The sequence below is a fragment of the Drosophila bipectinata genome, chromosome 3L (assembly GCF_030179905.1).
Source record: "Drosophila bipectinata strain 14024-0381.07 chromosome 3L, DbipHiC1v2, whole genome shotgun sequence".
NCBI classification, from domain to species: Eukaryota; Metazoa; Arthropoda; class Insecta; order Diptera; family Drosophilidae; genus Drosophila; species Drosophila bipectinata.
In genome coordinates this window covers 22574244-22601657 of record NC_091738.1, presented here as the reverse complement: position 1 = coordinate 22601657, position 27414 = coordinate 22574244, and the positions used below count along the sequence as shown (strand labels likewise).

At 47.3% G+C, this 27414-nt stretch overlaps 1 protein-coding gene across 1 annotated transcript in view; it reads left to right on the top strand.

The window, feature by feature from the left end:
• The first annotated feature begins 1818 nt into the window (after window positions 1–1818).
• Ten-m (teneurin transmembrane protein Ten-m) overlaps window positions 1819–27414 on the top strand; it is a 108748-nt gene continuing 83152 nt past the window's right edge. The window contains exon 1 of the mRNA XM_017250324.3: window positions 1819–2916. Coding sequence (XP_017105813.1) covers window positions 2592–2916 — 325 coding nt within the window. The 5' untranslated portion in view covers window positions 1819–2591. The remainder of the gene's footprint in view (window positions 2917–27414) is intronic.

Sequence of the window (27414 nt, the reverse complement as noted above, 5' to 3'; positions counted from 1 at the left end):
GGACCTAGAATCTGACGTTGTAATTAGTAAATGAAAGAGAATATAAGCCAAGCGAGTGCTGATAGGCTTCAAGTTTTGTCGATCAATTACGTTTTTAGGGTCCGTCCAGATTCCACGTATTGGGATTACCTCAGGATTATTGATAGTAAGAGTTATTTTATTTCAATCTAAAAATTTTTAATGATCTGACTTTAAGATAATAACTATGTTTTTAACGATTAAATTAATTAAAAAAAATAAAAACAGTTAGCTTAAAAATAATAGTTTTAAAAAAATTAATAAAAATGTTATTCAAAAATAGTAAATATGCCCAGAATGTGTGGGTCAGAGGAAATTTCACTAACTGAAGCCTTTACAAAGTTCCTTAACTATGTATAACCTAAAGAAGATTAATCTATAAAGTTATAGCTGAGAAGGATATCTCGATCTTCCAACGCCTTTTGCTCTAAACCAATTTTTTTATCTGGGTATCAAAATATGTAAAAAATAACATAATTGACCGAACGTCTTAAAATATAAAAGACAACCTACCATATTCAGCTATGACAGGAACTTAAATAATTGTAATATATTCGCGTAAAAGAATTAAAAGTTGAAAAAAGAATTTTTCAAAACTTTTTTTTAATTATTTTTGCCTAGTGTTCCCTGTGTTTTTGTCTTCCTTTTTATAAAAACACGAGTTTTCCAAAAATTCATTAAAGTTTATGATTAATATCTCTTCTAAAACATACCACCTATGTTTATATGTATAAGTATAATCTAATTAAGATATTTTTTAATTATTGTTATATTCTTTTTTAAAACAACATTTTGAAGTTTGAAATTTTTTTTTAAATGTTTTATAGTTTTTTCTAATACATATGTATATAATTTAATAATAATGATAAACATAAAACAATATACATAATTCCAAATTAAAATTCAGTACTGTTAAAAATATCAGTTTTCAGTTCCAAAAGTCACGTCTGAAATAGAAAAATCCTAATTATTTTCTTCATTGGGAATTTTATCTTTTAGTACGTTCGATTTGTACAACTCTGGTATTCCCCAGCGCCCATCTTCTATTTCAAAGATTCTGTTAACGCAGAAGTAGTTATGTTATTTAACAGTTGCCAACTGCCAGAGGCAGTTGTCGCTGTTGATGCTCTTCAGATAAATCTTAACGAAAGTGGCATGCAGCGCGTAATACGGTTGCACTACCCCTTCGCAGCAATCGGGCTTCGTTCAGTTGAGAGCGACAGAGAGCATGTTGCGTGGGTGAAACTGCGCAAACTCATGTTTCGGCTGAATTCTCTCGTTTTGAAGGTTACAGAGAGCAGCTACGGACGCAGGGGAAAATGTAGGCAGAGGACAGTGGGAAAACTTTGTAACGAAAGTCAATACTTTTTGGTTGAATTAAATTTAACAAGTACTAATTTTAAAAATAGTTTGTACTGATATGCTTGTTAATAAAAACTTAAAAAATATATACATATATGCATTTCTACCTTAATAAATAAAAATAGTGAGTATTATGATTCATATATAAATTCTTTGCGGTTAACTTTTATATGTTTTTTTGGTACTCCACTGTACCTTAGTGAGAATAATCAAGAGAGTCGGAAAGATTCGGGATTTAACGAACGAACATGTGAGCGGATTGAGATACTCTCTGTATCTCTAAATTGAGAAAGTATCTGAAATATGTGTTTCAAACGCGCTCAGATACTCTATGAGAGAGCCCAGTGAGCGGATTTTCGAGAGATACTCTCTGTATCTGAAAATGTATCTGTATCTGTAAATTGAGAAAGTATCTGACATTTGTGTTCAAACGCGCTCAGATACTCTATACTACTCGTTCGGAGAGGACGCGTTCCGCGGTTCGTTTCGTTTTTGATTTGTTTTAAAAACGACAGGGAAGCAGCGCGAACGCGAATTCGCACTATTTACCAGAGCAGCGACTAATAGTGAACGTACGCGGGAACACACCGACTTGCAATATTACAACATTTATGATCGTCGATTTAGAGCGCTGCCAGACGAACGCCACCAGCCGCCGCGAAACAAAACAAGCCTCGACTCGAACAAACAGAATTGGCTGTGAACCCGCCTCCGCCATCGCAAACGTCTTCGCCTCCGCGCCGCGTCTCTGCACCGCGAGTGTCCCGGCAGGGAGTTCTGGAGCCCAGAGTGTGCAACTACTTGGAGCCAAGTCCTGGTCTGGACCAGCGGCTCCGTGAAATAGTGATTGTGATTGTACTCGCAGATTAGCCACCACAGAATGCAAGTGGCACGCTGAGGCGACAGCTCGGGGTTGTGTGAAAGTGCAGTGAAAGAAAGTGTTGAGAATCGAAACGAATTGCAGAATTGCCGAGAACAGGGCAGCAGACGAGACCGCATCCGGTGCGCCCCACTCTTCTTCCTACTCCCACGCGGAGTCCTCTGTCGCCTCTTCTGTTTCCGCCTGTCGCTGTCCGGCTGTCTGGCCCGCAAAAGCCGCCAAGATTAAGTTCTCAAAGCAGCACTCCCACCACGCATACCGCCACACGGACAACATCTACGACGGTGGCACAGACACCGACGACGACGAATGTCCCCTGGAGGCGACTGCCATGAATACCTACGAGTATGAGTCCACACTCGACTGCCGCGACGCAGGCGGCGGCCACGGCCACGGCCACGTCCAGGCCCACGGACATGGGCACGGCGGCGTCGGCCCGGGCACCCTGCCCATGAGCGGGCGTCCCTCCGCCGCTTCCGCCAGCAACAGCGTCCACAGCAGCCAAACGCTGCAGCACCAAAACCAACAGAACCTACAGGCCGCCCAGGCAGCCGCCGCTGCTCAGTCCTCGCACTACGACTACGAGTACCAGCACTTGCCGCACCGTCCGCCGGACACGGCCAACAACACGGCGCAGCGGACCCACGGAAGACAAGGTGAGTGTGTGTGTGTGCGATGGTGAACAGGAGCGCACAAGCGCGGATGGATGTCAGATGATACTGTAGTCGGAATGCAAGTTAGGAAATGTTAGAAAAAAAGCGGCCGTTGTCAAACATTTTGCATAATTACAAAAATTAATGCGATATCCCACCGCTGGGAATGGGTCCTGGGTCCACTCGGAAATCAAGCCTCGCCTCTGTTTCACATTTCATAATTTTCCTTTTTCCGCCTGAGCGCGTTTTCCGCGATTTTTCCTGATTAATAAAGCGGGCGCAACAATAGCAGGCACACAAAGCGCGGCTGAAAAGGATACCCACTGGCAGTCAGTCAGAAATTAGGAGAATCCCAGACGTACCCCTCCCCACCGAAGTGCCTGCGGCATGTATAGAAAAAAAACCTGTTTCCAAAAGGAGTTTGGTTACAATTGCCTGCGTTACACTCGGGAAAACTCTGCACAACCGAAGAGTCAAATTCCCGTTTTGGAACCGCTGGAAAAACTACCTAAATGTGCGGCTAGAATAGGAGTAGAGAAATTCGTTTGTAAGACTAAAGATTCAAAGAATTCAATATGGAAGATTTTATGTAACTTATTAAAGGTTTCTAATAGAATTTTGTTTAATGAAAAATGTTTTTTTTTTATGTTTTTGGTGTTTTTTCTTTCCAAATTTGGATGAGTTTTAGATGCTCTTCTATTTGGTGACATTTTTTTCGGTTCGATATATGTATTTGGAAAAAACATAGTTTAAGACATTCTTTGAAAAGATTATTCCTAAAAGATTTAAAAAGGTGGAAAAATATAAATTAAATTAAATATCTAGAATTTATCTGATAATTAGGTGTTTAGTATAGTATTTTTTGTATTTAAGAACAACAAAAACCATTTCTTTCAAAATATTAATGTATGAATGAAATTTTTGTTTCGGTTCTGTAAAATAATATTTTGGTAGAAAATGAGTTTTTGTTTTGAAAAATAATTGTAACATATTTAATGAAGGAGAAAAATATATGTATGTATATAAAATTCAATATTTGAGATTTTTTGTAATTTATTATGTGTTTATTATAGCTGTTTGTTAGAACAAAGATACAAATCTTTAAGGTTTTGATTCAATAATTTGATAAATTCTTTATGGTAGAATATTTTTTTAAAATTTTTTTTTAGTTACCTTTTTTTTCTTTTGGTAGAAGTATGTTTTGGTAAGAAAGAACATTTATTTTCTTAAACTATCTCTCCAGGCGTATAATCAAGCAATTACAGTGATGGTTCAGGCTGGTTAATATTAAAAGATTTAACCATTTCTATTCTGGAAATTTGTAGTTTAAAAAGTAGTGGTATAGTTTAAATACTTTCAAAGACGGGAGTAAGTGAAAAACATGCCTAGAGACACTTTTTTGAAATGCCTTTTTATTATGCCTTATATTCAGAAAATTTAGTGATTTCGATGGAGATTTAATACTGCTTGCATAAATACAATAATATTATAATTGGGCAAAATGTAAAAGAAATTTAACAATTTAAAAATATCCCGTTAAGGTTTTTTAAAAAGTTGTAAAAAGAACCCTATTCGGATGTCTTTATTTTCGAAGCGCAACTCTGCCTTGGTCCAGTGCACCGTAAAACCTATTGGCACTTGAACCGCGGTCTATTGACTTAGTTATTCGGCCCATTCGGCTTCCTCGAAGCGCCCTGCCTCAGCTCAAACCCAATGACCGCCAGTACACGCTTCGACATGCTTCGCTTTTATTATTTCCGAGCTTGCTTCTTGGCATTGGGCTCGCACGCACACAGACGCACTCGGAGCCGCACACAAAACGAAATTTACATAACTTTATTTCTGGCATTTCATCTATGTGCCTCCTTTTACCGTTCTTCCTCCTCCACGCGTCCTCCTCCCCCACGCCCACGCCCACCCCCGCGCCCGCGCCCAGCTCTTCTTTTTTCAACTGCTTTGTGGTGTTATAAAAACAATTGCCAAACAATTGGAGCTTTGGAGCGAAATAAAAAATCAAATGGAAATCGAACTGGGAAGAGGCTGACAGAGAGGGGCGGGCGGACAGGTACATGTACGTGTAAGGTGCCTGGGAAAAGGCGAAAAAATTGGAAATTTACAGCAACAAATAAATTTCGTAACTGAAACACAATAAATTCCTGAGACCCGGGACTTGGAAGCGCTTCTTTTTGTGCTTTGGCGCAGGAATAAAATTAAATAAAGCGGGTCAGGGCGAGGGGAGTGAGGTGGTGAGGGAGCAACGCGAAGCTCGTAAATATCCGACACTTCAGCAGGCATCAGTCCGCCCCCCACCCCTGTCATAAAATTGCCAAAAAGCCAAGATGGGAAAGAGCAAAAATTGCTTCTGTTCGAAGAAGCTGGAGGATGGCTTGCTTTTCCGACTTGAGCCGCGTTGACGTGTTGAAACATGTCCGACAGTGGCGGATTCCAGATTTCGGGGGCGATTTTGAGCGAAATATCTCAATGTTTGATTTGTCGGCTTCCAATTAGCCAAATTAGGTGAAAGGCTCTCCCGGCCTGACAGCCACTCTGCATTATTAAACAGAAACCTCAGCCAGGTCCCAAACAAACCCCAGATGGCCTCGAATGCGAATAACAATCGCATTTCTGACGCCGAACGCCGAAAGCCGAAAGCCGAAAGCGAAAAAAGCACAAGAAACACGCAACTAATTTCGAAATGGAAGCCCACAAGGTCACCTCGGAATCGGAATCGAAATCGGAATCCGAGTCAGATTGGTATTGGAACAAGATTGGATCGGTGTCGGAAATCAGAGTTCGCAGCCATTTCGATTTTCTCACACAAGTTTTCCAGCAGCGCCTTGGCAGCGCCCGCGGAAAATTATTTGTTTATGCCGCGCCCGATTAGTTTATGGCCCGCCCTAATGAGGCCACTTGTTTATTTTTGTCTTGGCCACAATTTGCAAACGAAGTCTCATTCCCTGCACTTATTGTGTAAAGCTTAGCACTTGGATCCCACCGGGCAGTGAGTGGCCACCGCGGATTGTTTGTGCTGGCCTGGCCTGTAATGACGCGGGTGCGGCCGCTTCTCCAAACTGTTCGATCGCCCCGCCTGGATCTTGGCAGGGGCATGTTTCCATAATTTTGTGCTTGCGGCCTGTTTCCACTTGTTCTCCGCGGAGATCGCGGGCGGCTATTTTTGGCCGCGGTATGGATTTTGGCTTTGGCGGGAGGCAATATTTTTAATGGGCGGATAAGAGTGAAAAGTGGGGGCTTCCTGTGCGTCATAGACGGGTCGACTGAGTCACTGAGAATCTAAGTATTTGCTTTTCTAAATTATTAACTCGCGAATAGTAAATCCATTTGAAAACCAAAAAGGATAATGAGTTAAAATTCCACCCTTACCTATTTGCATAGGACTCGTCACAACATCACCCTGTTGGCACTGCCGGGCCCAGAAACCCCATTCCCAGGCCTCTTCGCGCTAATCCCTTTTGGCAGTTAAGCGGCTCATCGGCTAATACTTCAAATCGTCCTGAGAAAGGACATCGGCCGCTAGGCCATTAATGATCCAACAAATCCCATCTGTCATCCTTGAAGCCCGAGTGCACCAGTCGAACAAGGTGCAGTGGTTACTCGCGCTGGTGAGCCGGGGATTCTGGTGGAAGTCTGGCAGCCTTTCTAAGATGTCTCCCAGGACCCACACACGCACCCCTTTCCATCCAGCCCATCGAAACTGTCAATGTCAGGGAAGTCGTCTAGGCGCCAGCCCAGAGCGAAACTCCAACTTATTACTTCCTGACAGCTGTCAAAAAATATGCAAACACCAGAGCCGAGACCCCAGAGCCGGGCCAGGACAAGAGAACTATGCGTCGAAATGTGCCCAGCATTATGTAAATCAAAGCGATTTGTAGAAGACTAGCAGGAGAGGGGCAAAAGGTAGACGGAAAAAATTGGCAGCGACGGAAATTCGAAATGTCTGAAGCAGAAAGGGTCTGGGACTGGGACTGGGAATGGGAATGGAAAGCTGCGGAATGCTGGAAAAATTACAGCGAACAGCAGGAGGCCCGGCTCACCCTTGTCTCTCAGATCTTTTTGCGAAACACACAAAGAAAACGAGCGGAGAAGGACACAAAGGCCTTTAAGCCCACACTTTCGAGAGGGTAGGGCGGGGGACGCTAGGGATATAAGCGATAATGATGCCGCAGCGCGTAGGACAACCGCAAATGAGCAAGCGAGCGAGGGAGACGGCTAGATTAGGGCTGGAAATTTGTTAGGTGACCCGACCTGACCCGCCGCTCAGCGGAGTACCTGCTGCGAGCTCTAACCGGCTACGTGCTCAGCTGCCTTTCATTTCGGGATTAGTTGGAGAAGCAGCGAGTATCTGCAGCTCACCATCTGTCACCCGGAGGATGGAAAAGGGAAGTAGGCGCTTATAATTATGACAGATACCTTAAAGCCTTTTCAGAAGGGTTCGATTAGGTGCATTTGTACTGATTGTTGCACTGACTTTGAGTTTAAGCCACTGAAGGATCTGGTCCTTTGCGAACTTTGTAGATCTGGCTGTAGGCGGGATCTGGCTCCACTTTATGTCTGCTTTTCAGCATAAAGTTCGTTGGAGCCCAACATTGTCTCCTCGTGTGGCACGTCCAGGCCCGACTTGACGATTGTTGTTTACTGTAATTGCTGCACAATTGCTGATGCGGAGAAAGGTCCTGCCCCGCCCAACCCACGCTCCCCCTCCACGCCAAGGAATATTCACGCAAAAGCCATAAAAAATATGCGAATGCTGTTTGGCTTTTTGTACTTTTCGCTCGCTTTTATTGTCGAACATTAAATTTATTATTTTTTATAGAATGTTTCACAACTGAATGCAAATTCTGACTCCCCGCCCAGCGTTCTTTATGAGCACATTTCGAGTATTCCGAGCTCTTTTTTCAGCGCTCCGCTGTTACTTCTTAATTGCGTTAGCCAGAACTGCATGCAGAGTGGCAGAAAGGCAAGGGTTGCTTGGTTCTCGCTAGAAAGGTCATAAAAATTATGTTTCTGGGGCTTCCAGAAGCTGTAAAAGCTGTAAAAACTAAGCGTAATGACAAATTTTTGTGGCCGCTCCTTAATGGGCCATGCGATGAGTCAAGTCCCAGCCTGAGACTGGCTCACAGCCGTACGGTATGCATGGGGCTTGAGATCCTCGCTGATAAGCGGATTGCACTTGTCTCCCCATCTCAATCATCGCGGGGTCTCCGAGACGATGTGCTCTGCATTCCGCGGAGCAGCTCTCGGCGGCAGCTGTCACTATCGCTAATAAAGTATCAGACTCTATAAATACTTTAATGTGTGCCACTCGAATGAAGCGGACTCGACTCGGGCAGGAAAAGCCGCTGCAGTCCGGGACGCTGAAAGATTTCGTTTATCAGCGGGACGGAAGTGCTCAATGGCGATCCACAGTAACTGTGAGCAAAGGGGAACTTTTGACCGATATAGGCTTTAATAGGAAGATTAAACGAAAAAATAGCAAAATATTTGAAGATCTTGAGGGCTTAAAGCCGGGAATTAGACCTAGGCTCGGAGACATCTGTCCCTTCACTAAAAATACTAATAAAACCGTGTCCGGAGTCCCGAGTCCGGACATTTCGTCATTAGGAGCGAGGCGATAAAAAAGCAAAACAACGCTCCTCTTATCCCGCAGCCCAGAAAGGGAGAACCAAGCAACCACGCCAGAAAGCAAATCTCGGAAAATGTTTTCCATTTTATGCCGCATCGCGGCCGACGAGGAAACCCTAACAAACAAAGCGGAGGCAGGCAGAAACGAAAGAAATGAAAACAATAAAATAAAATTTAAGATACATCGGAGACCAAAACAAATAGGCAGCGAAGTAGGAGAGACACAAAGATAAAAGATACACGCACTAGGGAAACTGTCGCAGCTGTACCGGGCGGGCGGGACTGGCAGGCAGGACTTGCTTTGGTTCCTTGAAGGTCTCCGGCACTTAAAGTAGTTTGGTGCGAAATATAATTTACGGTGCGAGGCAAGGAAGCGAGTGGCAGGGAGTGGATTCGTCAAAACGGGACAGATCCAGTGCCAGATAAGACTCCGAGTAATTGGGAAGAGGAAGGAGGGTCTTCCTATTCCGATTACCCATCCCCACCGCGTTGTTTTGATGGGAAATGAGTATTTCGTGGCAACATAATCGTCTCGCGGCGCAAATATGTATCTCTTAGATACTCCGCGCTAATGGAAATTTTATGATAGTTGCGATGACAATTTTTATGCAACCGAAATAAAAGCCAAGACAAGACACCACCAGCAGGCAGCAGAGTGTCTTTTCGAGTCGCACATTAGGCGCCTGCATAGAAACATAGAGACATGGATGCTAAGATACTTAGATACTCAGATACTTTTGCACGCACAATAAAGCGGCGATGAAAGCAGCGGGAAGTGTCTGCCAACGACCGCACATTTTTAGCACATTTTCAGGATATCGGCTTACAATGGCCCCGAGCCCAGCCGGGAGCGGCAACAGGACATCGCGTCAGGTTACAGGACAAGCCTCGTCCTGGTCCTTTTTTTAAGGCATTTCAGTGCATATCGAATGACCTGCGCCCACCCTCGTAGCGCTCCTAATGAAAGGACCTCGGGCTTCGGCCGAAAACACTCCATGCGGGTGTCGAAACTGCTCGGGAGTCGTAAAATAATAATAGTAACTCGAAGACCAGAACCGGTCCCGGCCATCCCGCTCAGCCAGCCGAGCTATCGAGGCTATCGTCGTGTAAATATTGTTGAATGTTTTTATTCGATTAGCATTCGCTACGTGCCACATTCTCCTTTTTTCGTAACCTTCTCCGCTTTGTTTAAAGGTTTTGTGCATTCCTCGGCCCGAAGACCCAGGGCCGGTGGAGACTTCTCTCCGCAGCATCCTCCTCATCCGACTCCCAAGATTAATTGTGTTAGCGTAGATTTTTTAATTTCGGGAAAATAATGTTTGTGGCAGGAGGGTGGGAATTCATGGGGGAATGCGTCGGCGATTGCCTTCGTATTTCGTTACCTGCTCGAGATGTCTTCTAATCAATTTTAATTTTTCATTTCTTTGCAGGTGAGTAATTGTTAATTGGAAGAGATTTAAGAAGTGTTTGTGGTAAGTTATCGCTGTCGCTGTAACGAGGTGGGAAACAATGCCTCTCCATAGACTACAACTTCAATCCCAGATGAACTTAAGTTTTAAAGCTACGTAGTTATATCTATAAGTGAAAGCTAGTGGGTCTTAACCTGCTTTATGACCCTGCAATAAAGTGAGCCAGCAAACATATGACTCATTCGACGACAATCGGGGAATCAGGGAATCAGAGTCGCACAAAGGCAGTATTGTCAGGTGCCAGGAGAACAAAACTGGAGGCCGTACAAAAGATTATCCCCCAGTCGCAGCCCGCAAAACTTGCTCTGCTCTCCACTCTGGGCTTCCTCCAATGATTTACTCTAACTCTTTTTTCTCCGCTTCCTTTGGAAAAGCCTTGGGAAAAGTTTCCGCAACTACTTTCATGGACTTCGTTCCGCCGAACACTTCTGCGGCTTGGGAAAACTTTTCCGGAGAAGGAAGCTCCCTCTTCTGACCCAACAGTTGTCATTTGATTGTTTTCATTTCATTTTCGGTTCGGCCATCAATAAATGGGGAGACATAATGGCTTTTGCTTGGCAGGGAGCCCCGTGTGTGCCGGATTTCTTGGGCGAATCTGCCGGGATCTCTGTGAGGGCCGCTTTAAACGTCCCGGACTTCATGAATTTAATAAATTTAAGAACGCATTCAGTTCCTCGAGGCGGGAGGGAGGAGAAAAGTAATAAAATATTAATGAAATTCCAAACACTTTGCCGTGTTGAGCGACGGAGGGCTGGAGTCCGGGCATGTCCTTGCCTTGCCCCACACCTGGCTGGTCTAGATGTGACCAGGACAACCGTTTTTGTTGCCTTTCCTTGTGCCAACAAAGCACGCACCGAGTGGGACGAGAGGGAGCCGAGGGCATCTAGGGGGACAGACGCCGCTGGAAGCCACTTCCGTTGGGCGGCAGCCGGCAGGCGGAGTGTCCGGGAACCTTTCGCACCTCGGAGCGATGTCTCTGACGCAGAAAAATGTTTGTCCAGAGCCCGAGGCGCCTGCTCCGCTCCTGCTCCAGCGCTGGCAGAGCTCTTCCAGCCCTCTGACATCCACATATGCAAACCAATGAGAAATTTGATAGAATTCTCCCCGACAAACAAACAAATGCAACACTTTGCGGTTGGGGAAACCAGCTGGAGAACTGAACTGAAATTGCAATTGAAACATGCGGACTTACAAAAGCCACTGCCAGCCACCGCCCCCTGTCAGTATTAAAGTTCTATGCCAAATTGAATTTGCCCGAAACTACGAAACAAAAAATAGAGCCCAGGCCCTGTGGGGTGTGGGGTATGGGGTGTGGTGTGGGCTAGCCCGAAAGTAGATGAAATTGATTTTAAAAAGCAGGGGGAATGGAGCAAGAACGCTCTGGAGAGGGTCGAGGGCGCACCACAACTGCTTCTGCTTCTAGTGCTGCTTCTGCTGCGGCACGAAAAACAAATTAAAGTAAATTCCCCAATTTCATTTTGCGGCAACAAAGTAGAAAAAATAAGAAAATAGGGAAACAGAAGGAAACGCAGCCAGCAAAACAATTGCATTTCCCAGCCGAACAAAGCGAGTGGGCGGGTGGCCGGGCGGAAGCTCAGAATTGGAATTTACGGAGCGCTTCGTCCTTGGGCGGACTTTATTGACAATCGCATAGATCATCATGAGATAGCCCCGATTCCGCATCTAATGGGGACTTGTGATCGCGGGCCCAGACCCCCGCGTCCATTAGCATAGCGCTGCAGCCCGGGCCTGTATCTGCTGCATAAACCATCCAAACTGCCAAACTAACTTTCGACTTTTACTTTGGACTTTAATAAAGTGTGAAATGGCCCAAGATGAAGTTTTAGTTTTGGCCCTGAAATCGATTTTTGTGCGTGGCGAGGGGTGGTGGAGCGGCGGTGGCAGCTGGGGCAGCTGCGGCGACGTATTTCATAAATTTTTCAACGCTGAAAATGCTATTTATATTTCATGGCGAACGAAAAATAGAAAGAGCGAAATAAAAGCTAGGAGGCGAAATAAAAAAAGGAAACTTTGGCGCAGCACGAACGGCTACAAATCGTGCGTACTGGCCGCCAGGAGGTCGCGGAGGTGCGGTGGTGTGGAGCCGGCGGGGACGTGAGCTGCGGAGGCACGAAATCGAGAAAAACTTTTATTCCCGGGCCAGGGGCCAAGGGCTAGGGGCCAGTCGTCGTCCAACAGCGCTTTACGGCTTCGTTTATTACGTGTGAAAAGTGTGAAAAGATCCAGGACCCCGTCGGGTAGTGGGCGGCTGGTCCTGCGACAGTTTCTCCAGCATCGCCGCGTTGGGGCAGGCGGCCACGTGCTCCGGTGGCCCACAGGCTGCGGCCAAGTGCGATTTTCTATACATTCTTTGGCAGCCTCGATTTTTATGCCTTTTCTCCTCACTTGAGCGGAAAATCGAATCCAAATCGGGGGATGCCCGTCAGGACGACATTGATTTCTTCCCAGACCCACGTCAAGTCGCCAATTATTATTTTCGTTGTTTAATGTAAATATTCGACTTGCCACGCGGCCAGGCCCATTGTCAGGCCAGAATCGAAAATAATCGGCCCAGACACGTGACCGCCCATCCTGGGGGAGGAGGGCTACCTGCCTGCTCCCGCCGCGCACTGACCTGGCCCAACAATTACGGCCGACATGCAACTTCGTCTCGAGTTCAAACTGTCTGACAAATTTATAGCTGTACGAATTTGTCCAACAACTTCGGTTTAATTACACCAATGAAACGAAACATTTAATTTGTCGCGTACACTTGTTCACCGTGAGCTCTACCCCCAGCCCTGCCGTGCGGGGTCTATAATTAGCGTCTGGTTTGGAACTTTGGAGGAGCACAGTGCCCGGGTGTTAATTGGGGGAAAGCGCACAACGCTGCTAAACGCGACAATTGCCCCGGTGGAGGGCCGGCGTTATGGGATTTTATGGGGTTTTATCATCCATCCGCGGAGTACCGCGCTCTTTTATTATTGTTATCGCTTTATTGATATGTGCCAATATTGACACGTCAATTAATACATCGAAAATGAGTGGAATGCCTCTTCGCCGCGTGCCTCTCTAATGCTAATTGAAATTTGCGGTTGCTGCAGTGCCGGGACATACTATATGCAAATCAAAGGGAGTATGCGGAGTACATTCGGCCTGATTGGGTTTCAGTTTCGCGGCTTTCGTGCGGTTAACCCGGAAAGCCGCGTGAGAAAATGGAGACCACGACCATCTTAAAGATGGGCCCATGGCTCTGATGGAATTTAAAAGCCAATAGAAGTACTGCAGCACTGGTTCAGGGGATGACACCCCGTCTTCGGCATAAACAAGTATTTTCATTGTCAAAACACAAACACAATGAAAACATCAACACGAGTGCGACATTCCAGCAAATTGGAAAGCAGCAGGCAGCAGGCATCAGAATAAAGAACGAAAGCAGCAAATCCGGCTGAAAATAAGAAAATGTATTCCCAGGTTCGTTTGCCCCTCTTGTTGGGAGAGCCCCATATGTGGGGGAGGCTATACATAAATAAGATAAATAAAAATTAACATAGACAACATATTTGCGAGGGCCCGGGGGTGTGTGTGAAAATCAGCGCCACATAAATATACAAGTGGGGAAGACAAAGCGAGGAGCGAGCTGCCAAAGATATTGTCAAATTTTGCGACTCATATTCTCGTATTTTCCGCCGCTCTGCTCGAGTGTTTGCCTCCGAGTCATAAAAATACAAGACACGGCGGATCCGAAGCTCCGGAGGTGACACCATCCCTTGCCAAGACCCAACACCCAAGACCCGAGTGAAAATAAAAACAAAATGGATTTATTTATTTTGACTGTAAAAACTTTATTGACTTGATTCCTGAGCAGCGGGACAGATTGGGAAAACCGATATGCATACTCGGGGAGGGAAGGGGGCGAACAGGTGTGGGACCCGGTCCCCGGTCCCCCGAGGACTGCTGTGGGACAAATTTTAATTACTTGTGAAATTGGAAATGTCTGTCGGGCCCCAGGGGCGGAGGAAATGAAATGTCGTCATCTTGAGAATTGTGCTTATTAATAATTCGTGCGAGGGGCGGCTAAGTAGGGCACTCCGGCTAATCGCCAGTTAAAACTGTTCAAAGAACCGATTTACGGGCCTCGTCCTTCTCTTCCAGGAATCACAATTTATTTCAATCCCCAGCAAGTGAAATGGCGGGCAGGAATGCCACCAATGTAAGCCCTTGCAGGACTAATTGACTTGTAGGTCAGCCGTGACACACACACAAAAATATACCAACAGAGATGGGGACAGTTGGACCCATTTGTAGAACACGCAGTACTCGGGTACTGCGGCCCAATTCTCCTCGAAATGCGAAGGCGAAGGCGCAAAGTTCAACTCTTAGGTAACAGGGAAATGAGAATCTGTCTTAAGCCCACTCGCCGCTGCTGCTCTCCCGGCTGCGTGTGGAAATTTAATAAACATAATGATCAGGACAAGTCCAGGGCCGGAGCGAGGGCCGCAGGACGGGCCAGTGCGTCCGCTGCGTGACAAATTGACATTTTGCTACCAGCCACCAGCAACCCGAGACGAGAGGCGGCCAGACACGGCCCACCCCCGGTCGGGGCTCCTCCCTCGACAGTTGACTCCGCCACCCACCAACCGCCTCCTCCCGCATTCCTTCGGGCGAACAGGTAATGAAGCAACTGAAGCAACCAGGGGGAGCGAGGAAGACACGGGGAAGGCCAAAGATGACGACGACCGAGCAGAAGAAGGTTGTTATTTTAAAATTTAAATTTCTGTATAAATACACGTGGATGTGCGTTGGTGCCCCGAAATGTGCATAAGCATGCCCCAGAGTCGTTGTCGACGTTGCCGGCGACGTCATTAAAATCCAAAAGACGGCAAAGTCGCCGGAGAAAAACTCACTTAAAATTTCAGCGCACGTGAGGCAGCCGCAAGGAAAGGGCGTCACGACGGCAAGGGTAGGGTAGGGTAGTGCCACCGGCGGCGAGGGGGGCGCGTGTGTTCTTATGTATTATTTTCTTTTGGCTCTTGGGGCTTTGGCTGTTGCTTCTGCTTTCGATAACGGTAAACATAAGCGAGTTGCTCGTCTCCTCCGGGTGGATGGGGCAGGAGCTTGAAATTATATTTAAATGCGACTCCAAGTCGGGGAAAAGTTGAATGCCTCGGCCGCAAGGTGTCCTGGAATGAGGACTCTCAGGGATGGTGTTTTTGGATCATCTGCGCCTATAATTATGGATGTTCTACCGGAATGTACCAAACGCTCTTCGCGTCCTTTGTTCTTAATGATTTTTTCTTTGTCTCCGGGCTCTTCCGCTCCTGACCTTCCCAGTCAGTCACGCTGTGCCGGGCGGAATCCCGGGCATGTCACGTACGAACTTCTGCCGTTCTCCGTATTTAAATTCTTTAAGCTCCGAATGAATTCCTGGCTCACCACTCCGTTTGCGATTCGCTGCTAAAGAGCCTTTTAGCAGGGCTTTCCTCCCGCTGCTCTCGGCAAACAATAAATCCATTGTGGCCAGAGCGGAATAAGGCTCAGCCCCTTCTCGAAAGCCACTTCATCGCCATTCGCCATCGCCATCGTCAGCGCCAGGGTACGGGCAAAAACAAACACTTGAGACGTCGCTAGCTAATGCAAGGCTGCACAGTAAAATGTTAATCAGCTGATTGAGTTGTCGAGGCCCGGGCACACACAGTCCCCCCAGCACTCGGTACCCACTCCTTGCCACTTTCACTCTCGGCAATGTCTAATTTTAGGCGCAAAAGCCTTTCCCCCTCGCCACACAACCACGCGCCCACGCGCCCCACCCGCCCACAGGAAGCTGACAGTCGGACTGAAAGGGCGATGGGACGGACGTTTATTAACATTCGCACTGGAGCGTAAAAGCCAGTCCTGAGCAAAGGAAACGAAACGAAAATAAGCGAAAGGTGGAAAAACAATAAAAATGCGTTAACTTCCCGGAGAGGCGAGGGATCGAAGGATGAATGGCTGGGAGGGGCGTGTTCAAAAGATGCAAATCCCCAAACAAACAGCTTGAGCCCGCCTAGGAAGGGAGGGGAGGGCGGAAAAGGCACCAGCAGGGATTCTGCGAATGCGTTGTCTTAAGTGGCATCCTGGCGGGAAGGACCGGCCCGGGATGCCGGGGAAATTGAGATGAAAGGAACATTGACACCCAAATGAATGCAAAAGCCATCAAAGAGGGCTCGAGTCGACTCGAATATAGAGATTACCAGAAGTATTACTAGTTAGTGTTCATAAATATGTATCATTTTTACTTTAATGAGAACTCCGGGCATAAAGCATATCAAGTCTTTGTTGCCTTGATGAAATGTCCTATTCGTGATACAATAACTAGAGGGAAGTCTCATAAGAAAATGTGGTTCTTCAGCAGGTTTGAAAGAAAACAGTGTAGGGTAAAACGAAAACACCTAATGTTCTCTGAAAGTGTTCAATCTATATTATTGAAATTTTAATTAGAAAGTATTTTGAAACATTTATATTTTTTATAAACTTGGTAGATGGTATCCGCTACAATATTTTTGTTCAAATCTTTAGTAATACAATACCAGGATCATTTGCTTTTTTTCTCCACTTTTATTCATAAATTAGATTCCTCGAATAAGCTTCCAAAATGAATTGAAAAAAAAGTAATATATTTTTACTTACAATAAAGGTTAAAATATTTAAAAATGCTTATGTCGAATCACTTTATGTTTTACAACACTGCATGTTTGAAAACTGAACACTGGGAATGTCAACGACGAGACTACCTATAGTAATTGTATCATAGTCCTATCAATACCCCAATTTCGCGAGAAAGCTTTCAGTAATGTCGCGGAAATAAAAGTTTGACAAGCTTTCGTTGCAAATGGAAACATTTTCAGACGCAACATTGATTCCAACATCAAGTTTTCTTCTCCCCAGCCCAGCCTCTTGTTTTTCGTACAATATTCATTTCCTAAAATCGCGAAACCTTTGCAAAAGGGCAGAGAAGGACGTCGCACGCAATCCCGCGGTTTCCTTGAGGAGATTTCCTCGCTGCTCCTTGAGGTTGTGTGAGGGAAAGTTTTTTTTCTCCGCCCGGCTCTGCCGTGTGATTTTTTCGGGGTTGCTCGGCCTGACTAAACGCACCATTAGTCTTTAGAAATAGCTTAGAGCGAAATTTACATTATTAAGCTTTCGGCGTGGCTGAGTGGTCCTGCGTCCTGGTCCTTACGGGGGTCCTGCCGCGGCGTTGCTGTTGCTGTTAATGCTACGTTATTACAACGCAATGTCAATATTTGCTCTACTTCTTTTTTGGTTGGAATTTTACGTGCAAATGTTTGGGGGCGGAAGGGCCTGCTGTTACTGTTGGCACTGCCGGGAGTAGAGTGAAAAATTTCTCCGAAAATTAAATAAAATTGGCAACCCTAAATGAGCTGTGAGGGCTTAATTCAGGCGCGTTAATGGAGGGTCTTGGGCGAAAAGCCTTCCCCGGGAGTTCCGATCAGACTCAAGGTTTTGGCGCTTCCTGGGTCTTCTCTCAGTGTCTTCTCATGCCCCGCTGTGTGACGATAGTACCCTCACAGATCTGCTTTCACTTTTATTCGGACCTCGAGTAATCATCCCACAATAGACCATGCATTTACAAAGTGCCTCGGAGAAGTAACATCCGTGAAAACATCTCATTTTAATTGTTGAAAGTAGCGTCCGAGGGAAAGAGCTCAACAAAAGACGAGCAATTAGAGACTGCGGCTTCCACACCCGCCTTGTATTGGCTCGAAGCAGAGTGTGATTCAGTTTGCTCCTAAATACATCTTTCGAGGCCATCAGCGAACTCTTTGCACAATAGACAGTTTTGTCTTATTATTAAACAATCAGGGAGAATCTGCACCGCACTGGCCCGAGGTGGGGAGGGAGACTGTCTAATTAATCATGGTGGAGCCAGCCCAGACACTACTGATGGAATGGCCCGACATGGTGGTAGCTTTTCCCCTTAAATGGATATTAAATTACCATGGAAACTAGCAAGGAACAGAGCTGGGTGAATTTATGCTCACTTGAGTCATTAATACTCATAAACGAGACCCTGACACTCTCTAATCGAATCTAATGGAAGTGGGCCAGCGCATAGATAACTCGATTAGCGAAGAAGTCTTCCCTAATATCAAGTTTTGAGCTGGTCCAACCACTAAACTTGTATTTGACGTTCAAATAACTTAATTAATCTGCGCCAAGCACTCGAAGCACTCGGAGATACAAAACAGCCAAACAAAACATAAACACCCGACTATTAAGCCATTTATGGCAAATGTCCTAAATTCTGTTTGTTTTTTGTTTATTCTGGCCGGCTTTTGTGGAACAAATCGCTGCGGCTTTGGAAATAATTCATCAAAGAGCCAAAAATGTGTGAGATATTAATCAGCGGTTGGAGGGGCGAGCGGTACACACATGTGGCAACTGTCCATGCCAAGAGAAATAATTTTATGGCGGCTCATTTCAAAGGCGCGGGCCTCCGACCCGCCTTCCGCGATACCCTCCCTCGGGGCATTATAATTTTGGCCACAAGTCTACAAGAATCTTGAAAAGCATGGGATTTATTTATTTGTTTTTCAATCTAAGTAGGATTCTTTGAAAGGGTATTATCCACAGTCTCCGCCAGTACCACCTCTTGATGTACACAATTTGAATAAATCAGCGAGCGCTGCTGCTCCTCCCACGCCAATAAGTGGAGGGCATGGAGGTGGCGCAAGTGGGCGTAGCATCCGAGGGAGAACCATTTGGAAGGAATTAAAGACGCTTGACATTATTTGGTTAATGGCTTTCTCGATATGTTGACAAGAAGTTGGCCGCGGTCATTAACCATATTGAGGGGCAATAAAGATGTCAATTCGCCGACACTCTTGGCCGGACAGGTAGATTTCTGGACATGCTTTTGATGGTTTCCTCCGCGACTGCCGTGATGATGATGGCCGCGACAAGTGCCAGGGCGAGGGCCGTGAAAGCTGAGACGGGAAAGTGATCAAGATGGCATGGAAATGGACATCGAATGGGTTGGATATGAAGTTGTCATTTGCCTTATCGCAGCCGAGGCATCATTTCGGGCTAGACGGCGCTGAAGTTGAAGAACCTCTAAGAGGAGCGTGTAACCCGTCCGCCCGGGGCACCACTTCAATAACCACCCTTCCGCCCCAGGGCTGGCAATTCCATTTCTATTTCTGAAATCCAATTCCCCGCCGCCCACACCCACATCTAAAAAATCAATTTGCGGCATACGAACCCATTTCCCCGTAGCCACCAGCAAAATGTAAGTAAAAAGCTAAAAATGAAATCACAACAATCGATTGCATAAAAATCCAGGGGAGCCGGCCCGCGGCTCTTCGAAAGAAAAATAGTTTGCACAAAACCGAGACCGAAACAGAAAGTGAGGTGGCTCTTTATGTGCTCTGGCGGGAATCAATTAAGAATTCCAACTCTGAGGGGAAGGAGTTCAAGGTCTCACCTCTGGAAGACAGAGCGCGGAGAAATCAACTCAATGGCAATCACATTGACAAAACGTCACTGTAATGCCGCATTGATAAGGTTGGCATGGGAGCGATGAAACCAAAGAATTGATTATCCAATTCCTGGGAGGGGGGAACAGAGCTGGAGCCCAGGGCTGTGGCCCGCGGAAAGACGACAATCAGCGAAACCACAAAAAGCCAAGGCGACCACGCGCATGCGCAGCAAAAGTGGTCGGGACAGCCTCGACTGAAGCCGAGGCCCAGGCCCAGGAAATTACATACGACTGGCGATAGAGAGCGAGGGAACCGGTTCAATAATATGTGGCATTCAGACACGTTTGCTGCAGCAGCGCAGCCCAACCAATTTACGATTTAATAGCGCGCCACAAAATCGAACGATCGACGAAGATGCCTGAGAGCGTCGACGAGGAGGCTGCAGCGCACTGGAAGAGAGTCAAATCCCAGATCAGATCGATTTGGAAACGCTGCAGGTAGACCAGTGCCTCCAAAAAACATCGTCGGAGCACAATTGATTGAAACTTGTTCCACCGATGTGGGAATTCAAAGCAAGTCTCGTTCTTTCCTCAGCGAGAAGTTAAGGGAACAAATAAGAGACAACAGTTCTAAGAAGCTTAGTTGCTATAATTATTGTATAGTTTGTAGTTGTAACAATGGAATGACATAGTCCTTATTTTAACCAAATCTTAAAAAAAAAAGGAATTGGGCACGGTAGGGTATTAAAGCTTCCACTCTTGACCAAAGCTCTCTTCTAATCCGAAACCCGAAGTAATTTTCATTTAACCACCAATAAGCCCCCAATCGAGCCAAGCAGAAGACCCGGCCACTGCGGTCAGATAATGTCAGCCCCCTCCTCCCTCCCCAGAGCGGGCATCGACTGCGACTGAGCTCCGGCTTCGAACTCGACTCTGTGGTCGCTCTACTCTCGGCTATTGTGCATATTGTGTGCCCTATGTTGACTTTTCATTTCCTTTTCCCATCAGTTGATTGCTGAAATAGTTGGGGGCACGAGATGCAAGCTGCCGGTGCTGTATCTGCGGCTCGCCCGCCTCCGAGTGGCTGTTACTGGAGTGCGATTGCCCCCACCCACCTTCCAGGCCCGGGCCGAGGCCAGACCAAGACTCAGCCTCTCAAGTCCGAGCCAAGACATGGCTTCAGCTCGCAATACGTTATGCCGCGCTTATTTATGTGCGCAGCCTTATAAGGAGAAATAGCCAAGCAGAAGGAGCAAATGCATTCGACTTCGGTGACCGCCCCCCACCATTGTGGGATATTTGTGTGCCGCTTTTGGCCATATTCAATTTTAGCCAGGCTCCATCTTTATGGATATAAACAATTCGCATTGAACGCCTGTGCGTCTTTGGGCCGAAGCATTGCTTTTTATTACTCCACGTTCTGGCAAAGTGTTGCCTCGTAATGTTGCTTTGCTATTTAGGCGTTCAGGGTTCTGTGAACCCAACGTTGGGCTCAGGGGGCCGAAGGCAAGCCACCCTATCCAGTTTCACTCCGAAATGCCAAATCCGACGCGATGTGCAACACTGCATCCGAAGGTGGAACCAGAGCCGAATGCTCTAATTAACCGTATTCTCCGCCATTAACTGGCAGCACCCAACCACCAACAGCCGAAACGAAAATTGCGAATCATCCTTCATGCTGTCACAACGGCTGACAGCTAATCAGCAATAACTGTCATTTAGCAAATAGTGGCTCATACTTGCACTTAAGCATACAAGTGCCCTGCGAGGCGGACGTACACTCCCATCAGGTGGCAGACACTGACATGGCCATGGATCGGAGCTAATGGGATGGGCGGAATCCGGTCGGGATAGCGGGAGTGGCGGGGCCTCCTAATAGGACGGCTGGGTCCTGGCTCATCTTGCAATGTCTCATTGTAACACTTCCGTTAAAATCGCACAATCCACGTCACATAGCTTGGTCTCTGTCGTCCGACTGTGACTCATGTCCATAATGGTCAATAAACATAAACAGGCTTCGTAGCTCCATAGCTCCATGGCTCCGTACGTCGAAGCCAAATGAATGATGGACATCGAAAGGCTCTGCCTCGGGTTCTCGATGTTGGCAAGAGCATCATTAGCCAAAAACAGGCGTCCCACTGGTCGGACACGGGGCGGCGGAGGACACTGACTGGAGCTGGCTACGAAGACGAACCTGAAGCGCTCTGGTGTGTGCTGGGGCCGTGCCCATTTCGCCGGTTTCCTAGGAAATGAGAAGCTTAAATGTTTAGCCAAACGGTAAAGAAGATCACATTTCCCAACCAAGCCCGGCCAGGACGGCGGTGGAGGTGGAAGGAGGGCATAACTCCATGTCAGCCTGGCCGAGTGCTATTTCCAACCATTAACCTTTATGTTGTGCCAGCTAGCACAAAAACTGCACGTAGGGACTCGAGGCAACCTCCTCGTCATGTGCTGCCTCGACGGGCCAGGAGAAGGAAAATTGGGAGTCTGGTAGTTAGAGCTTGTGATATATACTCGCATTCCAGCAGCTGACGTTAAGGTGAACAAAAAGTTACAAATGGTGCTGGAAGAGAATGAGGAAGGCCAAAAGGAAGCCAGAGCCGGGGAGACTGATGTGTTTTGGCATCTCTCGATGGTCCCTTTCTAAGCTCCGTCCCTCGCGAGTAGAGCGCCTTTCTTTGGCTAATCTTGCCATCCTGCAGCACATTTTTCGGCAGTCTTGGCTCCGATGGAGGAAAAGCCCTGATATATGACCTTGCGTCGCGGCTGCACCTCACCGTGGAGCTCCATTGATGGCACACGATGCGCTTTTCGGTTCCCGGCAATGATTAAGTTTCCCCGCATGTAATTACCCGGGGTTGCTCGTCGCAGGTCGAAGGCAAGCACCGAGCATGATTCCGCATCCATATTTGATGACCGACCTCGCAGCTTCAGAGAGTTAACTGCTCACAAACCGGGATGGCAACCTGCAATTTCTGCGTAGAGCTCTCGCGTGGGGTTACACTCGCTTTCTTCTCCGATGCGGCTTGATTCGCTTATAATTTTCCAAGCTCTGCATGCGTCTTCCCCGCCAAGTCCGTCCCAGCCGCATCGGAGCACACACATCCATTACTGCGCTCATATTTCACTTGATTACTGGCCCGAGACCGCAATTGCACTGGCTGCTTGGGGCTGCGAGCTGGGAGCCGCCAGCAAAAACAGGATTAGCATCTCCATGGCGGGGAGGGACACTATTTCCATTGCGTGTGAACGCGGCTAGAAGAGGCCCCACTGAGGCCGTGAAAGTGACCGGCCCGACGAGGCCTAAGACTGACACAGTTTCTGAAAGAGCGCGCAAATGCGCATCTGCCGATTGCGGTCATCTCCGAATGCGGAAAGAGATTGGCTAGGAAGATCGCACGGAACCCTCATAGAACCCCAACTCCATCCATCTTCGCGATAATTAATCGTCGGGCCGAGGTTGGGCAGCCAAGCAGCCCTCACCCAACATAAATATATGCTTAATCGAGTTAAGCATTCTCATTATTATTCGCCATCAGTTATTTAAAATGTCAGACGTGTCCCACGCTGAAAAACAAACAAATAAAGAGCGAAGCTGTAGAATTTGGTTAATTGATCGCTGGTCCACATAGAGGGTTAACTGAAGCACATGTGTGGGCAGGGTGGGACTCTTCTTCAGGGCTAACATAACTCTCGGGGCACATGTTGGGGTGCCCTCCCTGGGCTGCCCGTGATCGATGACGAAACCGAAGTGAGGTTGCACATTTCGAGAATGCCTGCATTTTGCGCTTGAGTTGAGATTGGCTTAATAAAAAACATCATCACGAGAAGCACTGCCTGGCAGGAATTGTGAAAGAAACGTCGCATAATTTTTGATTTATGCCTTCGAGCAGAGGTAATAAACACCCCGATCCGAACGCATCAACCCATCTCTGGCCGGGCCAATTGTGTCGAACACATTGTAGCTGTCAGAAGATGACAGATCGTTTTGTGAGTCAGTTCCAGTGCCAATCCCAGCTGGAACTGCCTGGCAGCCGCATGGGTCTCGTCTTCGAGCCCCAAAAGTTTTCCAAGACTCTCCGTTCCAAGTTCACTGTTCCTGGGCAGGTCCTTCCGGCCGCGTCGAGTGCGTTTGTGTGTGAAATTTAATTAAAAATTCCTTGCTGTGCATAAATTTCCCTTTGTTTTACGCCGGGACGCGGGAGAAGGGCTGTGCCGGCAATAAAAGTGTCATCATGGCCAGAGGCCCCGATCCCTCGGTCTTCGTCCTGCGTCCTTAGACTACATACAAGCCAGCACTATTTGGAGCGCATTATTTTATAATAATAGCGGAGCGGAACAAAGCGGAAAGGAACGGGGCTAGCCGAGCAAAATCCAAGGAGATGCCCATACAAATATAAATTAAAAGGCGGCCCTCACCCTTCTCCTTTCTCCTTTCTCCACTTTCCATTCTCCATTGCCCCTCATTTCCATTCTCATTGCTTTCGCCTTATGCCTTGTCATGCTTAATTGCTTTGTTAATTAAATGTGTTAAGGCCGAGGAAAGGATATTAAGGCGCACCAGTCTGAAAGGGACATTAAGTTGACAACGACAACTGCGGAGGATACTAATATGAAATACATTTCGCCTCAGCCTCCCCCACTCTGGCTGCGGCTCCGTAAATTATCCCATAATGGCTGGTGAGGCAGACGTCAGTCCTGCGGGGACCTCGGCGGCAAAAACCCAACTGGAATTGGGTGTTAAGTCCATGCAAATGAGCAAATGATTCGGCAGATGAATGGAGCCCCTGGACAGATGTTGCCCGCCCAGGAGCACTCGCCATTAGCAATTAGGGCCTGCACTCGCCGGCTGCCCTGTCTTTTGCTCAGTGTAGTCCCAATCATGAATCGGAATCAGCGAAAATAGGCCCAATTGCAGGCGCGTGGCGGCCGCAGTGCCGCAACAAAGGTACAGGCTAATGTGACAGGGCAACTGCAACTTCCCCTACTGCCGGCTACTGAATGTGCAACATCAAGACGTAATTGCGTCTTTAGTTGGGCCCTTGCCACGTCGCGGGCGCCACACTTGCCCCGCAGAAGCCGCTATTTGAAGAGTTGGGAAAAATGTTTAGTCTGGTGATTAGTGGCTCCGCCGAAACACATGTCTTGGGAGGAGAAGCACAAAAATTATACAGATAGATCTGCAATCTGCCAGCCATTTCTGGGTAATTTCTAGCAGGGGCCTCCTCTGGGGCAGCCGAGCGGAAAGGCGGACCCTGCATGCAAAGTCGAGGCGGATGATGAATTGGCAAAGCGGAGGGGAATCTGAAAGTGGGCGGACGGAGTTCATAATACAGCGGAGCTACCGACTCATGCTGCCCCGCAATATGTTAATACCAAGAGGGTTGGAATACTCGCACCGCCATGCCATCTAAAACAAGGCAGCTGCCTCGCCCATTCGCAACATGTTGCAAGTTCTCAAACGTCAGCAGCACAACTCATTATTTAATGTCAAATCTGGTCGATAGTTGGATGGGAAGGAGCGAATAGTCGTCGTTAAATATCAAAAGTTTGCAAGTCGAAGACAGCAAATCGATGCGCCAAGCTCGCTCCTTGTGGCACACACACTACTCGCTCCTCAAGGTCGCCACCGCCCCCGCCCATGCCCGGCCAAGAAGCGGCTCACCCTCTTAATGACATTTACACGCATGCAAACACACATAAATCATTTGCGTTTGTCAGTTCTGACAGCCACGAAAAAAGCAGACAGAACGGAGGAAATATGTGAGATATTCCCCCCGTTTTTTCCTTCTTTTTTTGGCCTGGCCCGGCCCGGCCGTAGGAATTTACGTTACAAAAGAAAGTGGCTCGGGACAGGAAGGGACGGGTGCGCGAGAGCTCGTGGAACGGACAAGGATAATCGGAGGCAGCCTTGTCGCAATCGTGGATTGAGTGAAGACAATCGATTCGCAGTGGTTCATCAGTCAAACTCATATGCATTTCGCTGCGCCCGCGCCCGATTCTTCAAGAATCCGATCCGAAGCAGTTGAGAAGGGTTCTGAGCCCATTCGCTACGGCTAGCTGGAATCAGAGAGTCTGGATCTCCTATTGGATCGCTTCACACGCCATCCAAACAAAGTCTGCGTCATAACCATAAAGCACTAACAGGTTCCAGCTGCTGTCGCCCCCGCGCAAGTGGGTCATGTGCCGAATCACTATTTGGGGCCCTAATAAATGGAGTTCGCCGACTAGCATACATCACTGTGCGAGGACTAATTTATGGAATGTCATGGACTCCGAACGGGGTTACAATAACGCCGCCTTGTACCTGCTGAACACTTTTGAATTGTGCCACCCCGCGGCCGAAGGGGTTGCTGCGGATTCTAAATCCCCGCCGCAATTCAGGGATTAGAGCCGATCTTTGGGAGAGACATAATGCCATTAGCCACAACTGTCGACACCACATGTCCCAATAATTAAGCAAACGCGGCTGCCATTGACGATAATGTCTAACAAATTTAGCTGATTGCTGCCCAGGGGGAGGATGCGAGCAGTACCCGCTGGCGGAGGACTCCATCGAGGCGAGGACGAGGACTCAATAAAAAATAATTAATTTCTCTTTTTGCGAAAAGATTTGCGGGCGGAGGACGATCGCATGCCATATGGTTGCAGCGTTCACACCCCAGTGTCGGCACCCACCCCCGGACATGCCCTTGGCGTTGACAAATAATGGCGGTTTTATGAACGCCCCGCGGAGGGAGGAGTACATAGTCCGCATAGCGAGCAGCTACCAGAGAGTCACTCGCTCCTGGCTCATGTACCGTTATTGGCGTTGATAATGCAATTGAAACGCTCGTGGGTCTAATGACCTGTGGATGCATAGAGGAAGCAGCTGAAGCCCGGCATGACAGTTTAATATTGTTGTCGTCATCATCGAGCTGGCTTAATGACTTTCTGGCCACCCCGGCCCCTCACGCGTCCCTTCATATGGCCTTAAACATTTCTTTTTGGCAGCTTTGCTTTGTTGTTGACCATTTAATGCCTCATAAACTTTTAATTTAACAAAAACGTCGTTACTTATTTTTCTGCGTCGCCATTCTCGCAGTGCTGGCATTGTTATTGCTGTTATTGTTGATTTTGTTATTGGCCCGTCTTCCGTTATTCCTTCGCTGTTCGCCCTCCACCGCCGTTCTCGTTCGTACGACAGCTGAGCAAGCTGTCAAAATGACAGTTGCTGAGGTAATTTCGTCTTCTGCTGATTTCCGGCGATGAAAGTTTAATGGATTCCCTTCAGGAATCGCTGTTATGAACATAATATGATGAATTCTGTCCTCCATGTCTGTACGCTTATGCTAATCACATTAAATGTTTTCTTCTGCTTTCAGGTATGTACTCCAGCCCAGACCCATTCTGTCCCGAAGTGTTCACTCGTGAGTACCCCAAACACCCCCGAGCTGCTAGTTTGGGTTTTCAAAATGAAACGGCAGTAAATTGTCAAAATATTTATATACACGCTCGAAGCGGGACTGCGATACAACCCCAAGCTAATCCCCGCCAGTCGCACATCCTCCGAGGGCATTCCCCGATAGTCATCGCTAGACAGGCGATTGACAAAGCCAACCAGAGTGGCGGCCACCGAAAATAGACAATAGACTGGCAGCGAGGGGGACTATCACAATATCACAATACAATAATGGAGAAAATGAATTAGTCATTTATAGCACATACTCGGAGGCCCTGGCTAGACAGACCTCCTTCGGTGTGCGTGGGGTCCCCAGACGCGGCTGCACTTCCAAATTAATAAGAGATGGCAACGCAGGGGCATTACGATTAATAACCATTTATAAGTGCAACTTTTGCCGTTGTCGGTCGGGGCGGTTTCGGGGGCCAGACTAATCCCCGATGAGGTTGCCTGATGGATGAGACCGCTTGCCG